The sequence below is a fragment of the Haliotis cracherodii genome, unplaced genomic scaffold, assembly GCF_022045235.1.
Source record: "Haliotis cracherodii isolate W230 unplaced genomic scaffold, xgHalCrac1.p SCAF_7, whole genome shotgun sequence".
Classification (NCBI taxonomy): Eukaryota; Metazoa; Mollusca; class Gastropoda; order Lepetellida; family Haliotidae; genus Haliotis; species Haliotis cracherodii.
Window position 1 is genome coordinate 32,382,020 of NW_027266330.1, and position 13,694 is coordinate 32,395,713.

General features: G+C 39.4%; 1 protein-coding gene across 1 annotated transcript in view; it reads left to right on the forward strand.

Moving 5' to 3' along the window:
• Positions 1-13,694, forward strand: part of LOC139448804 (uncharacterized) — a 92,362-nt gene that overhangs the window by 29,297 nt on the left and 49,371 nt on the right. Inside the window, exons 5-13 of the mRNA XM_071230334.1 lie at positions 4,306-4,323; positions 4,909-4,941; positions 6,857-6,958; positions 8,376-8,516; positions 9,358-9,459; positions 10,502-10,597; positions 11,425-11,526; positions 12,570-12,665; positions 13,493-13,594. Of these exons, the coding sequence (XP_071086435.1) occupies positions 4,306-4,323; positions 4,909-4,941; positions 6,857-6,958; positions 8,376-8,516; positions 9,358-9,459; positions 10,502-10,597; positions 11,425-11,526; positions 12,570-12,665; positions 13,493-13,594 (792 nt within the window). The remainder of the gene's footprint in view (positions 1-4,305; positions 4,324-4,908; positions 4,942-6,856; positions 6,959-8,375; positions 8,517-9,357; positions 9,460-10,501; positions 10,598-11,424; positions 11,527-12,569; positions 12,666-13,492; positions 13,595-13,694) is intronic.

The following is a 13,694-nucleotide window of genomic DNA, read 5'->3' on the forward strand; positions in this document are numbered from 1 at the left end:
CCAACTACAGAAGCAACTGCATTGATGTCGATGTAGCGTCTTGTTTTGTTGCTGCTGTTCCCTGTATCCATCCAGACATGTCCCCCTTTCAGGTGTTTTACGTGATGAAGCAACAAAACAAGTACATCTGTATCTGATTCCCTCACAGATATGTTTGGAGAGTCAAGATCTTCATGATCACAGACATTACACAGATGGAAGATAATTCTGGTGTCAGCTTCTTCATGTGAGGAAGCTAGATGAGGTACTACAGCTCTAACAATGTTTCCACCACTTGCTGTATACACATAACAAATGTTTTCAATGGCAACACCTAGGATAGAACTGTAGTTATTCCCTGGCAAGAAATTTAAGGAATGATGTTTTAAAGGATGGATATCTTAAAGCCTGATGGAATACCTTAGGTCTTGTTTGTAGCGATCCAGTTACAACTGTTTCCATAACAGTTTCATCACGCATCTGTCTTTCAATGTCCTTGATTGATGGGCTTGACTATGTGTCACACATAAATTCAATGCGTGGAGCATTTCTACACAGAATACTAAGTACAAGTCTGGCAATATCCTTTTACAGGAGAGGGGGGATTGTCGGAGACTGAACAAGGTGCATCCCATCGATAATTATCACATCAACTCTGTCAGGTGATGAGTATGATTCAATGTTGCTTTCAAGTAACTTGGATAACTTTGATTTGTCAGTCTTGTTAATAGACCTATCTATCTGACCTACACAAAGTGGAACTGGTGTCAACGGATACTTGAAAACTTCTTTCAAATCCGTGCTAGTTGATGAGGCCAAGAATAGCAGCCGGCCAAACAGGTCAGGAGAGCATTACAGTTCTCGTATTTTGTCTTTTGAGTGGATTTTTAATTTCAGAGCCCCATCAGCAAAGTTCTTGATCTTTTGTCATGGAAGTGGTTTCTCAAAATGGCTTGGATCAATGAAACAACCGTCCCTGATAGTTATTGTCCTATTCCTGACCTTTTTCTAGACACTAGAGTGAAGATCTTGTGCGATTGGAGGTGAGACAGCTTTCCCTGTGTTGATACAGGACAGCTGAGAATCAATGTTTTCTTCTTGAAAGGCTTTCAATACCATTTGTTACTTGACGTACGTCATGCTGATCTCGCTGTATTCTGGAGGCTTTGCATTCTTTTGAGACATCCTCCTTTGGTTGCAGTCCAGTCATCCTCAATAAATATCCAACAACTGAACTTCTCATTGATCGAGTGATCATTCATTTCTTGCAGACTCTGATTGGGTGAAAGAAGATAACCTTACGTGAAATGAGTGAGTAAGTGAGTATGATTTTACGCTGCTTTTAGCAATATTCCAGCAATATGAGGGCGGGGGACACCAGAAATGGGCTTCACACATTGTACCCATGTCCGGAATCGAAACCGTTTTTGGCATGACGAGCGAACGCTTTAACCACTAGGCTACCCGACCGCCCCGGTGAGCCTTGAGGCAACATCAGCATTGACAGTCTGCGCCTACCCGATGTTAACTGGAACACGGGAAAACTCTTTTGATGTTCTTGATTTTACAGCCCTCCGTTTTCAAGCATCTTTCTTGCACCTGGATGGGTGACATCTATATTCAAGAGATTCAGATGATACCTGGCCATCCATTGTGCATAGTTGTGTCCACTGGCCACAAAAAATGCACATTTTCCTAAGACAATATGTGAATAGACTGAGATCATTAGTCCTGCATGCACTGCTGAACAATAAATACAGGTTCAACATGTCGATGTACATGACCCGGTATTGGGCTGTTTTCCCTACGCTGCCTGATCTGGTTTCATTCATGAAAATCGCATATTTGTGCAGCAGTTGAGTCACCTCCTTTGCTTTGATTTTCAGGAGATGGACTGGCTGAAAGATTTGTCACAGTCTCTTTCAATGTTGTGTCAACAAGATCCAAATTATGAATCAGAAATGTTTGGAAATGTAGTTTCCAAAAGAAGAATGCCATAATAGGATGTATGCGTTTACACCTATTAATATGTTTGCCACTTATGAAGCCCTTCAAAGAGCCACTGGCAATAACTCCTGAACAGTCCCCATGAACAATCTATATAAAGTGTCTCAGGCAAGCAAAGTATGCCATGGATCTGTGAAACGCTCCAAAGCAAATTTATACAAGTGTATATTGTTCTCCACATTGCTGTGGGATATCCACAATGGGATATCCATAATGTCTCAAGAACAATATTGAGCTGGGTTGCGGAATGTGTCAGATTCTCCATATATTCTATTTGGTGCTGTGATAAACTGTCTTCTGCAAGTTGTGAATTATTCCATGTACATGCCATCATACATAAGGCATCGGTACACAAGCTTGATAGCATTTTTTTAGGATCATCCTGGCTACGGATATCATATTGAAATTGTCCCACTTTAGGGTTCTTCCCGAAGGTTCTAGTTCATTTTTCTCATCTTGAAATGAACGATTTCTTGTTGATTTCTTTGGTGCACTATTGGTTTTGTCAGTGGGTGGAAAACATGTAGCACTCATAGTAGCATCCATTGGAATATTTTGGAAGCAGTTTCATGCAGTGTACCCTTTCCTGACAGAGGTCAGTGTTTTCATCATATACTGTGACATTGAATAAGATTTTATGCAAAGTTATGTTTTTTACCAAATCTAAAACAATTTCCTTTAGCAACAGATAAAAGACTCCTGTAAGTGTTCAAATGGTTTAATTTGCCATGTTGGCTTCAGAAAATGTGTGATTTCATAAAAAAACATGAACATGCCAAATGTCAATTTACAAATCAATAGCGCGTGTGTCCACCTCTGGTAGCTATTCAAGGACCACATCTTCGTCTCATTGAATTGACCAGGCATCACACAAAGTCCTGTGGGATATCTGTTCATATCTGCTGAAGCATGTTTTGAAGTTCCTGGGGTGTCTATGGAACACATGGTTGACGTCGAAGGCGCCGATCCATCTCAGCCCACATGTGCTCGATTGGTGAGAGATCAGGGGAGCGAGCCGACCAGGGGATGACATTCACATTGTTTTGTTGAAGAGAATCAAGAACAAGTTGAACAAATGATGCCAGGCGTTGTCATGTTGAAAGGCAATGCCTGGGCCTTGACGACGCAAAAACGGTAGAACAACAGGGCCGATGATTTCGTCGCGGTAGTGCTGTCCATTGAGATTTCCCTCTACCACTATAAAACGGTTCCTCTGTCTTGCTGTAATCCCACCCCATACCATAACGCTGCCGCCCCCGAACCGATCCTCCTCCATGACACAATGATTGACGTAACATCAACATGATGTTTGCATCAGTGATGATATTTTACTTCTTTAGAAATGAAGTCAATGTCACCAATTTCAGCAAGCAACTTTCTGTCCTCAAAAATGTGTGCTGCGTTTTTTATATTCTCCTCTGCTTCAAAACTCTCACATTTACCTACATGCTCTCTGACCTTGCCAAACCTCTTGGTCAAATGTTTGCAAAATATGCAGGTGTTTCCAAAAATGCCTTTGGTATGAATAATGTTGCTGTGTGACTGAGATCGTAAGAGACATGATTGGCTTGTTTCAGTTGAGATGTGTTCTTTGGGAATTGCAGTACAATTCTTGTAGCATGAATGGTGGTAACCAAATGAATTACCCAAGGCATCTACTGTTCTTAGTCTTTCACAAATGTTTTCATATTTGGAACGTCTGAACTTTTCCAATCAAAGTTTTGATATTTTCTGAACCTTTTGCCATGATTCACTGTCGAAATTGTGAACAGATTGTGTTGGCTTAAATGTTGGCTTCCCTTGTTAAGTTTCCACCTTTTGTTATGTTTTTACTTTTGTTGTTCTTACATGTACATATATATATGCTCTCTGCCTCATAGCATTCCCCTCATAAAGGAGCAAGCATATAGTCCAAAACGTTGTGTTCCTCATAATTAAGAAGTTGACATCTTCTTCATGTGTATCACTTCTAAATGCCTTTCAAAAGCTTAAACACTTTTAGTAAGTGAGTGAGTGAGTGAGTGAGTGAGTATGGTATTACGCCGCTTTTAGCAATATTCAAGCAATATCACGGCGGAGGACACCAGAAATGGGCTTCACACATTGTACACTCACAAACAACGACTTCAGGAAACTGCATTCCATCTGACAGAAATCATCTATATATAAGCACCCTTTATGCATATTTATTGTGAACAGGTTTTGGGCCTAATATGCAAGTTTGATTGGCTCAATGTAAGCAATTAGAAATACCTTTAATTGTAAACCATTATTTAACAATATAGGTGTATTTTTATGACATCAATTTTACTGTTTCAGATACCCTTACACTACCAAGTAGTTGGAGTCACGTGACAAAATTGGAGCAAATTAATATAAAATCTTAAATTTAAAAAAAAGTCTTATTGCTTCATGGGTTTATGGGTAACCACTCATAGAATGGATAATGAAGTTGGACCTATTTCAATAATAAACAACCCATTTTAGTGGTGTTGTGTTGTGTTGTGTTTGTAACGTAAATATTCCTCCTGAAGTAAGGGTGCAGGCAATTATATGGATCAGCCCATCAGTTAGCCCCGTTTGTGGATTTTAGGGCACCGCTCATTACAGGATTCTTTTTAAACCCATCTGTAATAAAACGGAAGGAAAGTCTTAATTTCAGCACGTTAGAACAGTAATCAAGTTTGCTGTACCCCCTTGTATATTGTAATAAAGAATAGTTTTGCCCTGAGCTATTATAACGTCAAAGCATTCGGGCGGAATTTCACTCGTGCTATAACTGTGATAGTACATGGTAAAACAATTCATATCATACTGTACGTGGGGATGGAGCAATTTTTATTTCTTAAAAAAAGCTGTATTTTCATGTCATCAATTGTACTGTTTCAGATGCCCTTACTTTAGCAACAACAACGACCTTAGCAACAACGACCTTAGCAACAACGACCCTTCAACGTAAGTGGTATGAATTAATATGCAGTCGATTATGGTAAAGTCCACCGACTATGTTTAAGTTGTAAATTCAGGCGCTTCTGAAATGTATTTCCAAATAGATTTGTTTTGTTTGTTGTTCTTGTTATTCTTGTTGTAAAAAGCGACTAATGGGATCGGGTGGTCAGGCTCGCTGACTTGGGTGATGCATGTCTGATGATTGTCTGGTCCAGACTAGATTAATTACAGACCGTCGTCATACAGAGTGTGGCGTAAAACAACAAACCAACCAACCTTACTCTAGCAACAGCAATAACAACCATTCCACGTAAGTTTATGAGATAATGTGCTGTGGACTATGGTTAAGGTTATGTTTGAACCCGAGCACGAAGAGTGAGGGGCGAGGTGTTCAGTTGTCGGGGCTGTGGTAGCACCGATTGGTGTCAGTACGAGCATTTCATTGCCATGACCACATCTCATTGGTTTGTTGTTTAACGCCACACTCAGCAATATTCCAGCTATATGACGGCGGTCTGTAAATAATCGAGTCTGGACCATCCAATCCAGTCATTAATATCATGAGCATCAATCCAGGAAATTGGGATCAATGACATGGATCATCCAAATCAGCGAGCCTGACAACCCGATCCCATTAGTCGGCTTTTTGACAAGCATAGTCGCCTTTTAAGGCAAGCATGGGTTGCTGAAGACCTATTCTATCCCGGATCTTCGTGAGTCTTTTCCCAATAGAGATCTTCTTTTGAGGAAATATTTGAGTTAACTTGATTCATTTTCAGGATCTGCTCAGTCATAGTAGATGGACATATTTCTCGGGTAACTTTACATGCAATTGTCACTTAAACAATCCAGAAAATATAAACTGTAGTTATTCAGAAATGGGTAACATTATCTGTAAATGGTTTCAATCTGTGCATATCATTTTACCTTCCGATTACATCATGTTTTCGGCTGAATGCACAAAAATATAATATTTGTTTGTTTCTTGTTAAACGCAGCACTCAGCAATATTCCATCTATATGATTGCGGTCTGTAAATAATCAAGTCTGGATCAGACAATCCAGTGAGCATCGATCCGAGCAAATTGGACACGATGACATGCTTCAACTAGGTCAGCGAGTCTGATCACTGGATCCCGTTAGTCGCCTCTTACAAGCATAGTCGTCTTTTATGACAAGCATTGGTTGCTGAAGAACTACTCTAGCCCGGGTCTTTACGGGTTGAAAAACATAATAATAAAACTCAGCATGAAAATGAAAGTCCCATGAATCTCACAAAAGTTTTGATGATCATTCTTTAGGCACGGAAGTACATATAAAAATACAGGGCTTTGTCTTTTTCGTCACATATCCAAAAAGGTTCTTGCTGACTTTCATTATAAAGCCTGTTGTAGTTTTGACATTGTTTTAAATGTGAGTCATTCATAAACTTAAGAACAGATGATCCAGTGTCTTGTTTTTGTGAAAGCGGGCAATAAAGATCCGGGATAAAAAAGGTCTTCAGCATCCCATGCTTGCCGTAAAAGGCAACTATTCTTGTCGTAAAAGGCGACTAACGCGATCGGGTGGTCAGCCTTCCTGACGTGGTTGATGCATGTGTGAGTTTCCCAGTTGTGTGGATCGATGCTCATGATGTCAATCACTGCATTGTCTGGTCCAGACACATTTACAGACCGCCGTCATATAGCTGAAATATTGCTGAGTGTGGAGTTAAACAACAAACAATCATTATTAATCCTGTTGTAGTTTTGACATTTTTTGGAAAGGGGGTCATCTATGAACCTAAGAACAGATGAGGTAATGTCTTGTTTTTGTGAAAAAGTGTACATTCTTAACACATTAATGACAAAATATGAAAAGTACTTTTCCGCCAAAGAATGAGTAAACAGATCTTTTTCCATTGGTGAACGTTTTCTTTCAGCCTGCACTGATGCCGGAATCTCATGTATTGTTACGAGTAACTGTAACTCCTTTGGAATTATTGCTAGTCGCCAGTGTCCAAGTGGTCAGGTTTGCTGTGTCGGTAAGAATTCTGACTTCGTTTGACCTCAAAACATGGGCATTCTTCCCAGGGCGTGAACTATTTTCTATTAAACGCAAAGGAAGGTTGATGATGAGAAGAAATAGATGTAGAAATTCCATTTCCATTTTCAGATTTGTTTTTTTTATGATCCTGTGATCAAGGAATTGTGAATAATTGTAGAGGAAAGCTAAACGATCCATACAAACATGTAGAATACTTGTCAATACGTGCTCCTTAGTGTTCCCACTGTCAAGGAAGTCATTTTGAGAACTTCCAAAGACTGATTGTCATTATGCAGTTATTGTTTTGAAATGTAATGAAATTTGCCATATTTGTAGTTTGTATGTATAAACCTGTCGATATTTGTTCTTTGTGTTGGCCATTTTGTGGATCTTAAGCATAGGTTATGTGTCAGCTGGTATGTTTTTCAATTTAAGAGTGAAAGACATGCCCCAGGCGGGTGTTTGTGTCCTACGAATTATGTATGCCTCTCAGAACAAAGGAATAAGCAATCCTTGAAAAGTTTCATAACCACCTTTACACTTGTTGCTCAGCATACAGCATTTAGCAATATACACCAGTCACACAAAACGCCTACTGTTGGTCTTCCTATGCCATGTTCGTCCGATAATGACACCATATCACGAGCCACTGGTCGTAGATTCACGTTGGTTTACCGGTCACGGTATCATGTAGCACAAGCAGCTAGGTAAGCACACTATTTCATCGCTTTGGAGTTGCTGCAGTCTGCTAACAGTAGTGACAGAATCAATGTTGTCACTTGTACAAAACACCTCTGCTCAAAATAACAAGCAACACAGAACTTCGGCTATGTTTACATGGTAGCTCTACCGCACAATGCACTTGCTGAATGGTTCGAGTCACGTGACAAATATAAAGCAAATTAATATAAAATCCTAAACTTAAAAAAAGTCTTATTGCTGCATGGGTTTATGGGTAACCACTCATAGAATGGATAATAAAGTGGGACCTATTTCAATAACAAACAACCCATTTTAGTGGCGTTGTGTTGTGTTTGTAACGTAAATATTCCTCTTGAAGTAAGGGTGCAGGCAATTAGATGGAACAGCCCGTCAGTTAGCCCCGTTCGTGGATTTTAGGGCGCCGCTCATTACAGGATTCTTTTTAAATCCATCTGTAATAAAACAGAAGCAAAGTCTTAATTTCAGCATGTTAGAAAAGTAATTAAGTTTGCTGTAGCCCCTTGTATATTGTAATGTAGAATAGTTTTGCCCTGACCTATTATAACGGAAAAGCACTAGGGCGCAATTTCACTCATGGTATAACTGTAATAGTACATCGTAAAACTATTCATATTAAACTGTACATCGGGATAGAGCAAACTTTATTTCTTAAATAAAGGTATTATTTCCTGACATCAATTGTACTGTTTCAGATGCCCTTACTTTAGCAACAACAACGACCTTAGCAACAACGACCTTAGCAACAACGACGGTAGCACCAACGACTGTAGCAGCAACGACCTTATCAACAACGACTTTAGCAACAACGACCTTAGCAACAACAACACTTCAACGTAAGTGGTATGAATTGATATGCAGTCGACTATGGTAAAGTCCACCAACAATATTAGAGTAGGAAATTCAGGCACTTCTGAATTTGTCAGCATTTATTTCCAACTAGATTTTTTGTTTTTTGTTTAACGCTGCACTCAGTTATATTCCATCTATATGACGGCAGTCTATAAATAATCGAGTCTGGACGAGACAATCCAGTGATTGAAATCATGAGCATCCATCCACGCATTTGGGATCTATAACATGTATCAACCAAGTCAGCGAACCTGACCAGCTGATCCCGTTTGTCGCCTCGTACAACAAGCATAGTCACCTTTTACGGCAAGCATAGGTAGCGAGGACTTATTCTATCCCAGATCTTCGTGGGTCTTTTCCCAATAGAGATCTTCTTTTGAGGAAATTTTTGAGTTAACTTGATTCATTTTCAGGATCTACTCGATCATAGTATATGGACACATTTCTCGGGTAACTTGACATGCAATTGTCACTAAAACAATCCAGAAAATACTAACTGTAGTAATTCGGAAATGGTTATCATTATCAGTAAATGGTTTCAATCTGTGCATATCATTTTAATCCCCTTCCGAAAACACCACTTTTTTTGCTGAATGCACAAAATATAATATTTGTTTGTTTCTTGTTTAACGCGGCACTCAGCAATATTCCAGCTATATGACGGCGGTCTGTAAATAATCGTGTCTGGACCAGACAGTCCAGTGATTGACATCATGAGCATCGATCCACTCAATTAGGACAATTGTGACAAAATATAAAAAAAGGGCATTTCTGACAAAGAACGAGAAAACAGATCTATTTCCATTGGTGAACGTTTTCTTTCAGCCTGCACTGATGCTGGAATCTCATGTATTGTCATGAGTAGCTGTAACTCCATAGGAATTATTCCTAGTCGCCAGTGTCCAAGTGGTCAGGTTTGCTGTGCCGGTGAGTATTCTGACCTGGTTTGACCTCAGAACATGGGCATTCTTCCCAGGGCGTGAACTATTTTCTGTTAAATGCAAAGGAAGGTTGATGATGATGAATTATGTGTGCCTCTCAGGACAAAGGAATAAGCAATCCTTGAAAAGTTTCATAACCACATGTACACTTGTTGCTCAGCATATGGCATTTAGCAATATACACCAGTCACACAAAACGCCTACTGTTGGTCTTCCTATGCCATGTTCGTCCGAAAATGACACCATATCACGAGCCACTGGTAGTAGATTCATGTTGGTTTACGGGTCACGGTATCATGAAGCACAAGCAGCTCGGTAAGCACACTATTTCATCGCTTGGAGTTGCTGCAGTCTGCTAACAGTAGTGGCAGAAACAATGTTGTCACTTGTATAAAACACCTCTGCTCAAAATAACAAGCAACACCGAACTTCAGCTATGTTTACATGTTAGCTCGACCACACAATGCACTTGCTGAATGGTTGGAGTCACGTGACAAAATTGGAGCAAATTAATATAAAATCTTAAATTTAGAAAAAAGTCTTATTGCTTCATGGGTTTATGGGTAACCACTCATAGAATGGATAATGAAGTGGGACCTATTTCAATAATAAACAACCCATTTTAGTGGTGTTGTGTTGTGTTGTGTTTGTAACGTAAATATTCCTCTTGTCGTAAGGGTGCAGGCAATTATATGGATCAGCCCGTCAGTTAGCCCCGTTTGTGGATTTAAGGGCGTCGCTCATTACAGGATTCTTTTTAAACCCATCTGTAATAAAACGGAAGGAAAGTCTTAATTTCAGCACGTTAGAACAGTAATCAAGTTTGCTGTACCCCCTTGTATATTGTAATAAAGAATAGTTTTGCCCTGAGCTATTATAACGTCAAAGCATTCGGGCGGAATTTCACTCGTGCTTTAAATGTGATAGTACATGGTAAAACAATTCATATCATACTGCACGTGGGGATGGAGCAATTTTTATTTCTTAAATCAAGCTGTATTTTCATGTCATCAATTGTACTGTTTCAGATGCCCTTACTTTAGCAACAACAACGACCTTAGCAACAACGACCTTAGCAACAACCACCTTAGCAACAACGACCTTAGCAACAACAACACTTCAACGTAAGTGGTATGAATTAATATGCAGTTGACTATGGTAAAGTCCATCGACAATGTTTTAGTATGAAATTCAGGCACTTCTGAATTTGTCAGCATGTATTTCCCAATAGCTTTGTTTTGTTTGTTGTTTAACGTCGCACTCAGCAATATTCCAGCTATATGACGGCGGTCTGTAAATAATCGAGTGTGGACCAGACAATCCAGTGATTAATATCATGAGTATCGATCCCCGCAATTGGGATCGATGACATGCATCAACCAAGTCAGCGAGCCTGACCACCTCGTACAACAAGCATAGTCACCATTTATGAGAAGCATAGGTGCTGAGGACCTATTCTATCCCAGATCTTCATGGGTCTTTTCCCTATAGAGATATTTTTTTGATTTAATATTTGAGTTAACTTGATTCATTTTCAGGATCTACTCGGTCATAGCAGATGGACATATTTTTTGGGTGACTTGACATGCAATTGTCACTAAAACAATCCAGAAAATATTAACTGTAGTCATTCGGAAATGGTTATCATTATCAGTAAATGGTTTCAATCCGTGCATATCATTTTAATCTCCTTTCCGAATACACCACTTTTTTGCTGAATGCACAAAAATATAATATTTGTTTGTTTCTTGTTTAACGAGGCACTCAGCAATATTCCAGCTATATGACGTTGTTCTGTAAATAATTGAGTCTTGACCAGACAGTCCAATGATTGACATCATGAGCATCGATCCACTCAATTAGGACAATTGTGACAAAATATAAAAAACGGGCATTTCTGACAAAGAACGAGAAAACAGATCTATTTCCATTGGTGAACGTTTTCTTTCAGCCTGCACTGATGCTGGAATCTCATGTATTGTCATGGGTAGCTGTAACTCCATAGGAATTATTCCTGGTCGCCAGTGTCCAAGTGGTCAGGTTTGCTGTGCCGGTGAGTATTCTGACCTCGTTTGACCTCAGAACATGGGCATTCTTCCCAGGGCGTGAACTATTTTCTGTTAAATGCAAAGGAAGGTTGATGATGATGAATTATGTGTGCCTCTCAGGACAAAGGAATAAGCAATCCTTGAAAAGTTTCATAACCACATGTACACTTGTTGCTCAGCATATGGCATTTAGCAATATACACCAGTCACACAAAACGTCTACTGTTGGTCTTCCTATGCCATGTTCGTCCGATAATGACACCATATCACGAGCCACTGGTAGTAGATTCATGTTGGTTTACCGGTCACGGTATCATGAAGCACAAGCAGCTCGGCAAGCACACTATTTCATCGCTTTGGAGTTGCTGCAGTCTGCTAACAGTAGTGGCAGAAACAATGTTGTCACTTGTACAAAACACCTCTGCTCAAAATAACAAGCAACACCGAACTTCGGCTATGTTTACATGTTAGCTCGACCACACAATGCACTTGCTTAATGGTTGGAGTCACGTGACAAAATTGGAGCAAATTAATATAAAATCTTAAATTTAGAAAAAAGTCTTATTGCTTCATGGGTTTATGGGTAACCACTCATAGAATGGATAATGAAGTGGGACCTATTTCAATAATAAACAACCCATTTTAGTGGTGTTGTGTTGTGTTGTGTTTGTAACGTAAATATTCCTCCTGAAGTAAGGGTGCAGGAAATTATATGGATCAGACCGTCAGTTAGCCCCGTTCGTGGATTTTAGGGCGCCGCTCATTACAGGATTCTTTTTAAATCCATCTGTAATAAAACAGAAGCAAAGTCTTAATTTCAGCATGTTAGAAAAGTAATTAAGTTTGCTGTACCCCCTTGTATATTGTAATAAAGAATAGTTTTGCCCTGAGCTATTATAACGTCAAAGCATTCGGGCGGAATTTCACTCGTGCTTTAACTGTGATAGTACATGGTAAAACAATTCATATCATACTGTACGTGGGGATGGAGCAATTTTTATTTCTTAAATCAAGCTGTATTTTCATGTCATCAATTGTACTGTTTCAGATGCCCTTACTTTAGCAACAACAACGACCTTAGCAACAACGACCTTAGCAACAACCACCTTAGCAACAACGACCTTAGCAACAACAACACTTCAACGTAAGTGGTATGAATTAATATGCAGTTGACTATGGTAAAGTCCATCGACAATGTTTTAGTATGAAATTCAGGCACTTCTGAATTTGTCAGCATGTATTTCCCAATAGCTTTGTTTTGTTTGTTGTTTAACGTCGCACTCAGCAATATTCCAGCTATATGACGGCGGTCTGTAAATAATCGAGTGTGGACCAGACAATCCAGTGATTAATATCATGAGTATCGATCCCCGCAATTGGGATTGATGACATGCATCAACTAAGTCAGCGAGCCTGACCACCTCGTACAACAAGCATAGTCACCATTTATGAGAAGCATAGGTGCTGAGGACCTATTCTATCCCAGATCTTCATGGGTCTTTTCCCTATAGAGATATTTTTTTGATGAAATATTTGAGTTAACTTGATTCATTTTCAGGATCTACTCGGTCATAGCAGATGGACATATTTTTTGGGTGACTTGACATGCAATTGTCACTAAAACAATCCAGAAAATATTAACTGTAGTCATTCGGAAATGGTTATCATTATCAGTAAATGGTTTCAATCCGTGCATATCATTTTAATCTCCTTTCCGAATACACCACTTTTTTGCTGAATGCACAAAAATATAATATTTGTTTGTTTCTTGTTTAACGAGGCACTCAGCAATATTCCAGCTATATGACGTCGTTCTGTAAATAATTGAGTCTTGACCAGACAGTCCAATGATTGACATCATGAGCATCGATCCACGCTATTAGGACAATTGTGACAAAATATAAAAAAAGGGCATTTCTGCCAAAGAACGAGAAAACAGATCTATTTCCATTGATGAACGTTTTCTTTCAGCCTGCACTGATGCCGGAATCTCATGTATTGTCATGGGTAGCTGTAACTCCATAGGAATTATTCCTGGTCGCCAGTGTCCAAGTGGTCAGGTTTGCTGTGCCGGTGAGTATTCTGACCTCGTTTGACCTCAGAACATGGGCATTCTTCCCAGGGCGTGAACTATTTTCTGTTAAATGCAAAGGAAGGTTGATGATGATGAATT